At 41.7% G+C, this 12,874-nt stretch overlaps 1 protein-coding gene across 7 annotated transcripts in view; it reads left to right on the top strand.

Annotated features, from left to right (window-relative positions):
- The first annotated feature begins 72 nt into the window (after window positions 1-72).
- The window catches only part of STXBP4 (syntaxin binding protein 4), a 178,970-nt gene continuing 166,168 nt past the window's right edge, over window positions 73-12,874 (top strand). For 4 of the 7 annotated variants that reach the window (XM_089478409.1, XM_089478417.1, XM_089478400.1 and 1 more), the window contains exon 1: window positions 9,869-10,013. In XM_089478409.1, coding sequence (XP_089334535.1) covers window positions 9,946-10,013 — 68 coding nt within the window. In that variant the 5' untranslated portion in view covers window positions 9,869-9,945. Of the gene's footprint in view, window positions 166-6,367; window positions 6,465-8,676; window positions 8,717-9,868; window positions 10,014-12,874 lie in introns of those variants that run through there. The other 3 variants (XM_089478426.1, XM_089478455.1, XM_089478435.1) reach the window with 3 other exon arrangements.

The raw sequence follows: 12,874 nt of genomic DNA, 5'->3' as shown, positions 1-12,874 counted from the left end.
CACCGCCCCCACACAATTGCCTCTGCAACTCCCGCCAGCAACTCTCGCGAGAGTTGCAGGTATTCAAGGGCGATTACCTCGCCGGCGGAGTTGTTGTCTGTCGCCTTGCTGCGATTATTATGACATATGAAGAGGGTTTTTTTCTGACTACGGCGGCCGCAGGGGGTGAGTTCGCGTTCTTGTCACTCCCCGCCTCGTAGCCCCGCCCCCTCTCCACTTGGAACAGAATGACGTCAAAGGCTGAGTCTCACTCACCTGAGGCTGCATCCACACTGCAGAAATAATGCAGTTTGATACCGCTTTAACTGCCGTGGGTCAGTGCTTTGAAGAAATCTGGAAAATTTGTACTTTTGAGAGACATTCAGCCTCCTTTGTCAGACAACTCCTCTGCCTCAGCAAACTACGCATCATTATGATGATTATTACATTTTATTTGTATATTTTTAAATGTTTTATTTTATTTATATACAGTATTTAATTCTATTTAGATATTTTTAATTTTCATATATTTATTTTATTTTATATATTTAATTTTATGTATATATTTTTTAATTTTATTTTTATGTTTTTAGTTTTTTAAATATTATATATATAATTTTATTTATATATTTTAATATTAATATATTTTAATTATAATATATGTTTTAAATATATTATTTTAATATATTTTAATTTATTATTGTTGTTGTTCAGCTTTATATAGCGCTGTAAATTTACACAGCACTGTACATACAATTAAAAACAGATAAAATAAATCCGCCCGCAGCATACATTATACACAAATAATTAAATAATACATATTAATTCATGTTAACATTCCACAAAATAGGGCTAACAACAATTTAAAATATATTGTTTAAATACATTTAAAATAAAAAATATTACATATATACACTACAAACATGCCTAACATTACACAGACAAAACATTACTGACCAGCATAACACATGCAAACCTCTAGAAGAAAAGCAATTTCGGATCTCTGCCATCATTACCATGCTCTCTTCTTTCTAATTCTTTCCTTTATGTTTTATCCTTCCTTTTATTTCCCCCTTTCCTTCTCCCTCTACTTTACTAGCTTCTCTTTTCCCTCCTTCTCTTCATTCTCTTCTCGCTCTCTTTAACAGAGAGATTAAATTTCATTTATAGAGTGCCGTGCAAATCTGTACAATGTTAGTAGCCAAACTACAGACAAAAGCCTGCCTACGGCATACAGTCTAAAAACAGAAGAAAGTTGATAAATTGTTAACGTCTAAGATCAAAACAAAAATCATACAACAGTAACATCAAAACAGTAAACATGCAAATCCCAGGAGTCCACAGGATGGAGCCATAGCAGTTAAAGCAGTGACAAACTGCATTAATTCTGCAATGTAGCAGCATCTGCGCTACAGAAATAACCAGATTGGACACTGCTTTAACAGCCGTGGCTCCATGCTATGGAGTTCTGGAATTTGTAGTTTGTTGTGGTTTGCGGGGCTCTGGTGCCACAACAAACGACAGTCCCCAGAATCACATAGCATGGAGCCATGGCTGTTAAAGTGGTGTCAAACTGGATTATTTCTGCAGTGAGGATGCAGCCAAGGAGTGCATCCCCTAGACAGAAGCACTGCTACTCTGCCAGAGGGAAAACTCGAGAAGGGCCCTGTTGTTTTTTGTTGTGTGCCTTCAAGTCAGTTTTGATTTATAGTGACCTTAAGGCGAGATTTGTTCAGAGGGGGTTTGTCATTGCCTTCCCCTGGAGCTGAGAGTGTGTGACTTGCCCAAGATTACCCAGGAGATTATCAGACATCCCATCCCTGTCCAGTCATATTCATGATCGTGGGAAGGACATTCAGACCGGATCTGTGCTTATCCCATCCGGAAAGCACAAATGATGGCGATCACGCAACAGGCTTTCAGATGAAGTTGCACACATCCCGTCATTATCCTGTAATTAAAATGACATTGCTTGGCATTTTGCATTAATGGATGTTCGCATTAATGCAACGTCACTTTAATGACAGGTTAGTGGTGGGATCGGCGCTACAATTTGAAAGCCTTTTGCTCCATCACAGTCACAGATGGGTTAAGGATGGGATAAGGATGGGGGAGTAATCCCATCTCTATCCTGTCCCCATGTGAAAATCTCCCCAGTGGGTTTCATGGCCAAGCTGGGAATCAAACCCTGGTCTCCGGAGTTGTAATCCAACACTGTAACCACTACTCCACATTTCAGCAGGTATTGCATGTTACCTGCTTGGGTGACCAGCTGCTACTCCTGCTGCCATTCCCAATTCTGCCATACAAATTATTAACTATCAAATGTACAGGAGCCTTTTTTATTTGGCGGTCCTAAACACAAAGACGCAAACACTTTCTGATAATTGGGGAGTATGTGCGTGTGTAGACTTTCAAAAGTAGCACTCCAGACAAGTAGTGCACCTCTTTTCCAGTTAAATTGGATGGAAAGCTGTGCAAGAGCAAGCCTGGTTAGTGGTGCCTGGAAGTTTGTGCTCCAGCAGTCAGACCAAGGATGACATGAAAGCAACAGCCCTTGACAGCTCTTCTTTCCTAGCCACTGATACTCTCTGCCTCTCTGCCTGCTGGATGTTGCTATTTTTGCCTGTTTCATGTTTCGTTTTAGAGCAGTGGTTATTAAAGGGTGGGCAGGACCCCCAGGAGGGTGTGAGACTTGGAGGCCCTGATCCCTCCTCTTCCTCCTCCTCTTTCTAACTTTTGCAAAATTTGCACTTGGTTGAGTTAAATATTGAATTTACTTACATAATCCTGAACCAGTGTGGTGTAGTGGTTTGGTGTTGGACTATGACACTGGAAACCAGGGTTCGAATCCTGGCTCAACCACGTAAACCCACGGAGTGACCTTGGGCATGTCACAGTCTCCCAGCCGCAGAGGATGCCAGTGGCAAACCCCCTCTGAAGAAACATGCCAAGAAAACCCCATGATAGCTTCGCCTTAGGGTCACTAGAAGTCAGAAAGGACTTGAAGGCTTACAACAATTTGAACAATATTACTTCTGTATAAATTGTTAAATATGAATAAACATGAATGTGCAAATAAAAATATGCACACTGCATAAGCAAAATATTTTTATTCATATACTACACTGAGTGAAGTGGGCAACATGACGTCCACATGTAGATGTAAAGGGGGGGTCCCAAAGGTAAAAGGTTTGAGTACTGCTGTTTTAGACAAATCACCTGATTTAGGACACTGGATTCAAGGGACATACATCATGGAAGAAATATAGATCACAGGTGGAGAACCTATAGCCTCCCCATCCCTATATTGTAGGGCTAATGTGCCTCTCACCTTTGCCTGCTGGTCTTACTGGCCCATGCTGTGGAGAATTTTTATATTAAAAATATCTCGCCTTTCCTAGGATAAACTGTGAATGGGGAACCTTTGGTCATCCAGATGTTTTGGATTCTTAACTCCCAGGACTTCCAGTCAGCATAGACAGTTGTAAGGAATTGTGGGATCTGTAATTCGGGAGAACCAAGGGTTCTTCAACCCCGCATCGTAGAATAATGCTCAAGGTTGCTAACAATTATACAATAAAAATCTATTTAAAATAAGGAAATCATTGAAACAGTTTAGAAGGTCAAAGTGAACAGATGTGCCTCAGTACTTTCCCCAGAAGCAGCAAGAATGGGGGTTGATTGTAACTCTAAAGCAGTGGTTCTCAACCTTCTTAATGCCACAACCCTTTAATACAGTTCCTCATGTTGTGGTGATCCCCAAGTAGTGTCTTAGTTCCTAAGACCATCGGAAATATGTGTTTTCCGATGGTCTTAGGCGACCCCTGTGAAAGGATCGTTCGAGCCCCAAAGGGGTCACAACCCACAGATTGAGAACCATGCTCTAAAGGAAGTGTGTTCCACTGCTTGGAAGCATCCTAAATATAAACCCTCTCAAACTGATCACAGCTTATGAAGTTTTCTTTCTTTTTCTTTTTTTGCAAACTTTTTAAACTGGAGATGTTTGCAGAAAAAATTCCAGTGTCGTAAATTAAGCAATTGCAGTGAGTCTGGGGACCACTTTTGTTTCCGTTTCCCTCGGACCCTTAAGGAACAGCACAGAGTATTAAGAATGCCCCCTTCTGTCACCAGGAGTTTGCTACTGGTCTTGAAAAATAGGTGTGTGTGTGTGATGCATATTGTATAGATAGATACACATGTGTGTATACCATACTCTCCAACCGTCCCAATTTGGCAGGGAGTCCTGTTTAAATCTCTGTTGTTGTACCATCCCCCCCCCCCCAGCTTTATATCTCCTCCCATTTTACATCTTTGTCTTTACTGCTGCAAAATGAGTTCAGAGTGCAAAAGTAGTTTGTACTCCACTAACTAATTGGAGGGGAGAGGAAGGGGGCTGAATCATGTCCTAGTAGGGTCAGAGAAAAGCAAGAGCACATTCACACTACAGAAATAATACAGTTTGACACCACTTTAAGCGCATTAGTTCCATCCTTTGGAATCCTGGGATGTGTAGTTTTACAAGATCTTTAACCTTCTCTGCCAAAGAAATTTCTGTGAGAATTGAGAAGAAGCCTAGGATTGGTAAGGCAGCTATGAAAGAACTGGAAAAGATCCTAAAGTGTAAAGTTATAAATCTGAGCGTCAAAGTTAGGATCATTCAGGCTATTGTATTCCCCATTACTATGTGTGGATGTGAGAGCTGGACAGTGAAGAAAGCAGATAATAAGAAAATGAACTCACTTGAGCTGTGATGCTGGAGAAGAGTGATGAAGATACTGTTCATAGCCAAAAAGACAAACAAATGGGTGCTAGAACAGATCAAGCCTGAACGGTCCTTGGAAGACTAAATTGAGGCTCTTGAGCTTTGGTCACATCATAAGAAGACATGACTTCCTTGAAAAGACAATAACACTAGGGAAGATAGAGGACAAAAGAAAGAGAGGAAGACCATATGCCAGATGGATGGACTCAGTCAGAGAGGACACAGGCCTGAGCCTGCAGGACCTGAGCAAAGCATTAGAGGGCAAGGGGTCTTAGAGATGTCTCATCCACAAGGGAGCTTATCACACAGGCCTTAGGGAACGTGCCCAGTGGGGAATGGAAGGGGCGAGAAGGGAACAGAATGGGGATATCACCCATTTTACCACATGGGAGAATGCTGACGATGCTGCCAGAAGTTCCCATTCTGTTCCCCAACCATCCCACAGAGGCCAATTTTCAAGAACTGTTCTGAACAGTTCTTGAAAATCGCCTCCTAACCTCAGTACAGATGCTTTCATCATATGCTCTCATACTTCAGGCATTTCCAGAAAAAGTAGCCAAATGTTTGTTGCAGGTTACCTTTATATATATGTGTGTGTGTGTGTGTGTGTGTGTTTGCTTTTATGTTTCCTTACTGCCAGTTACTTCAGGGTGGCTCTCCTGGATCTCATAGGAAGTACCTTTTTGTTTTGCTAATGAAATTTAAATTTCCTGGACTTTGAAATAAAAATGCTTTGTCTCCCCATACCACATGACCAGAAGAAGGAGGGTCTTGTCTGCATAGGTATCCCTCCATACTCAGAACAACATCAGCAACATCTTGCCAAATGCAGGCCTGTGACTAACTTTGTCATTCCCCTCCACCCCCACCCCACCTCCATATTATTTTTAACATTTTTGCCTGATGAAGAAGCCAGTGGAATTTCCATCTAAATTTCCTCCTTTATATGTGTATATGGAATTATATAAGAAGCAAATTCCAAAAATTGCAGTGTTATGGAATGTTTTATTTTGCAGCTTAGAAATGGTAAACCATAAATATGTTCAGTATCAACAGTGTGGGCTAGCATTTTCGGTACAAAAGATGGTGGTTTCTTCTGGATGAGACCTTTATTTTGCAACCACTCTGCCTCAGTTTCAAAATTTTACATGGATTTCAGACAATGATGCTTTCCATTTATAACCTTCCTGTGTATTCCCATTCCTTGTACTGTCTCTTTTCTTACTACAGTTGGCCCTCCTTATCCACGTATTTTATATCCACGGATTCAAAGATCCATGGCTTGAAAATATTTTTAAAAAGTATAAATTCTAAATAGCAAACCTTGATTTTGCCCTTTTATATAAGGGACACCATTTTGCTATGCCATTGTATTTAATGGGACATGAGCATCCACGGATTTTGTTATCCACAGGGGATCCTGGAACCAAACCCCAGCGGATAACAAGGGCTCACTGTATAAAAAAAATCTATCAAAGATTTAAAAAGGGCTATTCAACACTTTCTGACAGGTAGCACTTGGATTTGTATCTTTCTGGAAGTGCTCTCTGTGTATATGCATGTTAAAATACAATCCATAATTATACACATGAGGACTTACAGATGTAATATTATGTTTTACAGCTGGTGATCAGTTGTGGTTGTCAGTCAGACTCCTGCACCATTAATGACAACTTTTATCCACATAGATGGCATCTGTAGACACCTGTAACCCTGAAATGTAAGTTGTATATGATGTTTAAGTGTGGATGTTGCTGCGACAATTATATATCTGTTTTACATTCTTAATTAGTTTTTTGTTAATGTTAGTATATAGTGTTAGCGTAAGATGTAAACACAGTAATAAAGTCTATATTTTCACACATGTTATATGCTTTTCTGGCACACACCAGTATCACGCAGAGCAAAAATCAATGTGTATATTGTCCTTGTATACTCTTATTTTTATTCATGGGATCGCCATAAATTGACAGGAAACTTGAAGGCACACACACATCTAATTGTTATTCCTAAGAAGAATAGACTCATTCAGGCCACAGTTAAGTAAATTAATAATAATAATAATAGATTTTATTTTTATCTCGCTTTTCCATGATGATCAAAGCGGCTTACAGATTAAAATTCAACCTAAAAATACATACATATCAATAAAAACAATGTAAAAAATATCATATTAAAAACTATTACACAGCCAGCTTGGTTGAATAGATCCAAAAACATTGCGAAAATCGTTACACAATAGGGGGAGAGGGCATAATATCACATCTCATGGGAGGAAAGCTTGGTGAAAGAAAAAGGTCTTAAGGTTCTTTCTGAAAAGATCCAGGGAGGTGGTGGAACGGAGTTTGTCGGGAAGGTTGTTCCACATTTTGGGGGCCGAGATAGAAAAGGCCCTTTGCGAGATCACCGCATATTGTGCAGTTGGGACCTTCAGCAGATTCTTCCCGGCTGACCTGAGTGTGCAGGGCGGATTATATGGGGGGAGGCGGTCCTCCAAGTACCCTGGGCCCAAACCATTATATTGATTCAGTGGAAGTTTGCTTGGAATTAACAGTTGGATTTAGGTCCTGCTCATTGTGACAGAGCCAGCATGCTGTTAGTGGTTTAAGCATTGGATTACAACTCGAGATCAGGGTCTCAGTCCCAGTTTTGCCAAGGAAACCCACTGGGTGACCTTGGGTGAGTCAGACACACTCAACCCCAGAAAACCCTGTAATAGGTTCACCTTAGGACCACTTAAAGTCAGAAACAACTTAACACAATAGCAACAACAACATTGTAGCAGGAATCAATTACATGATCACCTCAGAGTTATACTGTCCTTTGCTCCATCTTTTCAGATCAATGCAGTATAAGACTTAATTCAGGACTGCACTGAGTGGGACAAATTAAATTTTATATCTTTTAGAGTCTACTTCCTTTCTGTTTTAAGATAGCCACTATTTGAATAGAACCTAGCATCTGGGTTGCAAGTTTCTCAGTATAGCAGCTGCATTGTGGGAAACCCCTTGTTCAGTACCACTTTAGGTATGTATGGTAACAAATCTCCGCCTTTCATCCTCATCCAACCACCCCAACCCCTATGTGTGGTACAAGCATGATAAAGTACCAGTCTACTTTAGACAAATTTGGTATGGATTATTGAAAGAATGGATGTGAAGGAACTTGGCTTTGTACGTGTTTAGTATTACCTCCGGGACCAGGTAGGCTCAAGACTATGGAGAGTGTTGGACGAAGTCTGTGTTATCAAGAATGGTTTTATATAAATTTTGGGTGCCATGCGGTCCGAAGCCATGACCCGACTGACCCCATCACTAGCCACCATTATCCCAAAAGCGAGCAGACCACGTAGCCAGCAGGCCTTGCTAGGCATGGTCACAGGAAAAAGGTAGATTTAAACCTTTCAGCAAGCAGCACTGGGAGTTGCTGTACCAGATTCGCAAACTACCTGAGACAAGGAGGACAATAGCCTTGACTCCCTCCTTAATGAGCCAGTGATTAACTTAACGGCTCAGCCATCTAGATATTTGTCCCCTCCTGTATAAGTGGCAGACCTATGCTTTGTGTATCCATTGTGTAAGTTTCAGCTTAGACAAAGATAAGTCATCAAGCCTTTTGTCCGCCAGGCTGCCATAACCTGAGGTTATGTTTAGGGGTATATAAGGACCCCACTTTTCGCCCTTCAGTGGGCTTGTCGAGCATGGAGTTTCGAGCCTGATTCTGGGCTTGTAGATTCAGTTCCGAGCCTGGGTTCCTTGCTTGTAGAGCATCCTGCTTCAAGCTTGCATTCCCTGAGCATTTTGCTCTGCTGAAATCACTTGAGCGAAGCCAAGCTCACTGTCACCGGGCCTCTAGTTAGCTTTGCCCGCCGGAACTCAGCTCTTAAGCCACCGCGGCCACCGCTTGCTTTTCCCGTTCCCGCAGACGTGTCTCACCATCCTTCAATCCGTCGCCTAGGAGAAGACTTCAAAGGTAAATATTCCCAACGGTGCTTCTATCCTTTGTCCTTTACTCCCGAACTCACCCCTCCCTTGCTTTAGCATTGAATGTGTGTGTGTGTGTGTGTGATCCCTTTTGTTTTGTGGCTTTAATAAATGTTCATATTTTAATTGCACCTCATTTGGCATCCGAGTCTGTTTCTTTGGGTTGGACTAGATGACCTCTGGTATACACATAGGGACATGACCCCGCTGTGTGCATTGTTAGGACACGCCTCTCATAATATTTTAGCTAATTAAAATTCCTCTAATTCAATCCTTCCTAACATCTGGAAGACTGCGGTACAAATCCTTGCTCAGCACTCTCAGCTTCAGAGGAAGGCAGGGGCAAACCCTCTCTGAACAAACCTTCCAAGAAAAGCCTGTGATAAATTTGCTTTAGGGTGGGCATAAGACAGAAATGACTTGAAGGCACACAGAAACAACATGATCTAGACCACGGATGCACAGTCCACAAACTTCTGTGGCTGTTTATCTGATTAGTTAGTGAAGTGATGTTGGAATATGATTTCCAAAATGCTTCCAAAATTGTGTGGTACATATTGCGTATCTGGAGCATACATGACACAGTCTGAGGCTGCATCTGCACTGCAGAAATAATGCACTTTGACACTGCTTTAACTGCCATGGCTTAATGCTGTGGAATTCTGGAAATTGTAGTTTTGTGAGATATTTAGCATTCTCTATCAGAGGGCTCTGGTATCACAACAAACTACAAATCACAGGATTCCATAGCATTGAGCCATGTCAATTAAAGTGGCTTCAAAGTACATTATTTCTGCAATACAGATGAAGTGTCTCGGGGGCAAGTTCTTTGAAATAGATAGCATGTATTCTGCAAGTTGTACTTGAAAAGAGGGTAAATTCTAGCATAAGAAAAGTGAGGGGGCAATTTATTAGAAATCTTTGTAGATGGAAACATGGCATGGCCATAAACTAAAACTCAGTGAAAAGGCAGATAATCTTGATGCATATCTGCAGACCCACAGACTTTACATGGAAGGAGAGGGCTAAGCTTTACTGTCATAGGTGAATTAGCCCATGTGACATACTGGATTTCAAAGAAGATTAACTAGAAAGAGACACCCATTTCAGTCTGCTGAGATAATTTTAGTTACGCAAAGTGTACTGGATTTGTGCTGCTGAACATTTCAGTACCTTTAAAGAAGGTTTTGTCTTATTGGCATTAATCGTCTAGTAGGAATGTCTCTCCTATCACCAATGGATGAAAGTGAACCTGAACATTTTGATGGGCTTTCCCTCTTGTACTGGTAGGCTAAATGCATAAACTCTAGGTAGCTGTCCTAGTCACTGCCAACTATTTGAAGCCTGTTATGTAAAGCAAGGTCTAATCGCTGTTGGAAAACCTTTTTGGCTGTTAGAGTCTTCTTTAACTAAACAGCAATATTACCTAGTTCTTATCCCTTAAATTTAAATAGGGATGTTGTCATGTCTTCTAAATGTGTGGGTTGGGCTTGTTTTTTTTTTTTCCCCCATTATGTACTTGTACTGGTTTGACCATGGTAAATCTTCTTGGGCAAATTGCTCATCAGATGCTGAGAAATGAGTGATAACTATTAGAAATACATCACTAATACATTTCTATGACTCTTCTTTTTCCTTTCCTTTTTGGACTGACATTTTCATCCTGATCTCCCCCCAGCTGCATTTCCAAACAAATCATAACTTTTTGGTTCACATGAATGCATTAAAGAGAGAATATTAAGACTCTTATTACAGTAAGCCTTCAATGAACCTTTTGGGCAGAAATCACAGAAAATATTTATTTGAAGTAGCTTTTCATTCAACAAACAAAGGCATTTTTTTTGTTATTTATATGGGCTGACTGGAAGTTCTCTTCTGGTTTTGAAAATCATGTGGTGTTTTTTTGAAATGCTTAACCATGTGTTGGGAGGGGTAACCCATTTAAAATGTGGGTTGCTGCCTGTGGAAGCTTCCAGAAGAGGCCATTTACCCTCTTTTCCCCATTTGCTTTCTCTTTTTCGTCTAGAAAATGACCGGTCTTGAAGTTGAGGGCTACCGAAACAGCCAGGGGAGGGGCACGTGTAGCCATAGAGCTGCTCTTTGTCCATCTCTATTCTACGCTGATTAATTTATTATTGTCATGTGCCTTCAAGTCAATTCCAACATATGCCAATCCTTTCATAGGATTTTCTTGGCATAAAACCATATTGAGAGGAGGTTTACTCTTGCCTTCCTCTGAGGTGTATGAGTGTATGGAGTTTATCACACGGGATTTTTCCCATACAGAAATGGGATTTAAAACTGGGAAATCCTGCAAAAGCAGGATCATTTTCACATGGCGTTATGGGCATTGAGCATTAACGTGAAAATAAACCGCAGAGAAAGTGGGTAAAATTGGCTCCTTTTTACTTTCGGGATTGTCCAGAAAGTAAAAAGCAGCCAATTTTGTCAATTTTCTGTGTGGTTTATTTTCACATTAATACTCAGTGCCCCTAATGAGTATAAAACGATTATGCTTCTGCAGGATTTTTCCTGGATTTATATCCTGATTTTGAACATGATTTAGGCACTTAGCCTCCCATGTGATAAATTCCAATGACTTGCCTGAGGTTGCCCAGTCGGTTTCTGTGGCTAAGTGGGGGTTTGAACCCTGATCTCCCAGAGTCCTAGTCCAATGTTCAAACCATTGCACCACATTGTACCGAGAGCAAGATAGTACCTGTGTTGGGAGAAGTCTAGGTAGACATGTGTCTTCCCAATCTGAATCTAGAAGGAACTCCAATGGTTCCATGTTGTGCTTCAGAGGAATGTCAGTTGGACATAGGTCATCCTGATCTCTCTGGCTTTTAAGCCTAGAGGAGAGAGAGCTGAAGTTCTAGGAGCATTTGCACCAGTGATGTGTATTGTATTTGTGTCCTAGACTGCAGCCAGCACACACACACTATGCCGATAAGAATGGCTTAGCACAGCAAGTGGAAGCAGACCACAGATCTTGCAAGGAGTCAGCGTTAGAGAGCAGTCCGAAAGCCAAGATACCAGAAGTCAGAGTAGTCAAATCAGTCCTGAGTCAAAGCAGCCAGAAAATAACAAGGGTCCAGTCCATTCTGAGGTCAAGGCAACAAGGAGCCAGTGCCAGCAGCAATCACACCAAAGGACCATACAATAAACTCTGGCCCTGAGTTGATGCCTCTCTGCACCTTAAGTAAGGGAAACTCTCCCCCATGCCACCTGAGGCTGGTTTGCTAATTGCCTCTCTGCAATTCTCCTGGATCTGTGCCTGCAAGCACTCTCAGCCCTTCTTTGTTTATAGGTAGGCACATGCAGGCATGATTCCTCCCCAGAGTCACCACTAGTCTGTTGCACCACAGGAGGCATCTCACTAGCACTAGGACCTGGTTGAGCCTCCTCCTCTGGGGCTGGGGGATCACAGCTGGGACCTGGCAGAGCAGGATTAGCACCTGGTGTAGCCTCAATTAGTTCTTGCTCTGGAGGAGGCTCATCCTCCTCCTCCTCCTCTGAGAGCTGCTCTTGGCTGGCCATGACATCTTGTGGCATAATAATGCAGCAATAGCCCTTGCTTTGTGCCAGAGGGAGAACCACAAGAACTGCCATGTTGGTGTTGTTTGGTGGAAATATGCTACAGTGCTTGAGCAACCCCCTTTTCCAGGTCCCAGAAGACAAGATGAAAAAGGAGATGGTGAGCGGAGTGGATTGGAGTGACCATCTCCTAAAACTGCCTTAAAGTTGAGGAAAATAGCCTAGAGTGTGCCTCAGTATTCCTTCCAGCTGAGAAAAAAGTTCTGCTGTGCTTTTTATGATGGATGACACCAAGGCTTTGTCTTTAATGGGCTAAGAAGCATAGTGTTACTGGTCTCTGGGATCTTTCTCATCAGTGAGAGAGTACAATAGTTACTGTGCATGGTGGGGTTGCTACCTGCTAGAAACTCCTGCTTGTCCTGGAGAACTGGTGTTTGTCCCAGATGAGTGGATACAGCAGATGCCACCTTTGTGTGTCATTTCTCTCACACATGAACTACATTCTACAATCTAGATGTGGTGACATTTAAAGCCCTGAATGACTTGAGACATTGATAATTGAGGGACCGCCTCAGGCAGGCCTAGATCTGGAGAGGTGGTCCCTCAATTA

This window comes from Sceloporus occidentalis, unplaced genomic scaffold (assembly GCF_023333645.1).
Source record: "Sceloporus occidentalis isolate IW3139 unplaced genomic scaffold, rSceOcc1.0.p SCAF_1, whole genome shotgun sequence".
Lineage (NCBI taxonomy): Eukaryota > Metazoa > Chordata > Lepidosauria > Squamata > Phrynosomatidae > Sceloporus > Sceloporus occidentalis.
Note: the sequence above shows the minus strand (reverse complement) of the source record. Positions and strands in the feature narration are given on the sequence as shown.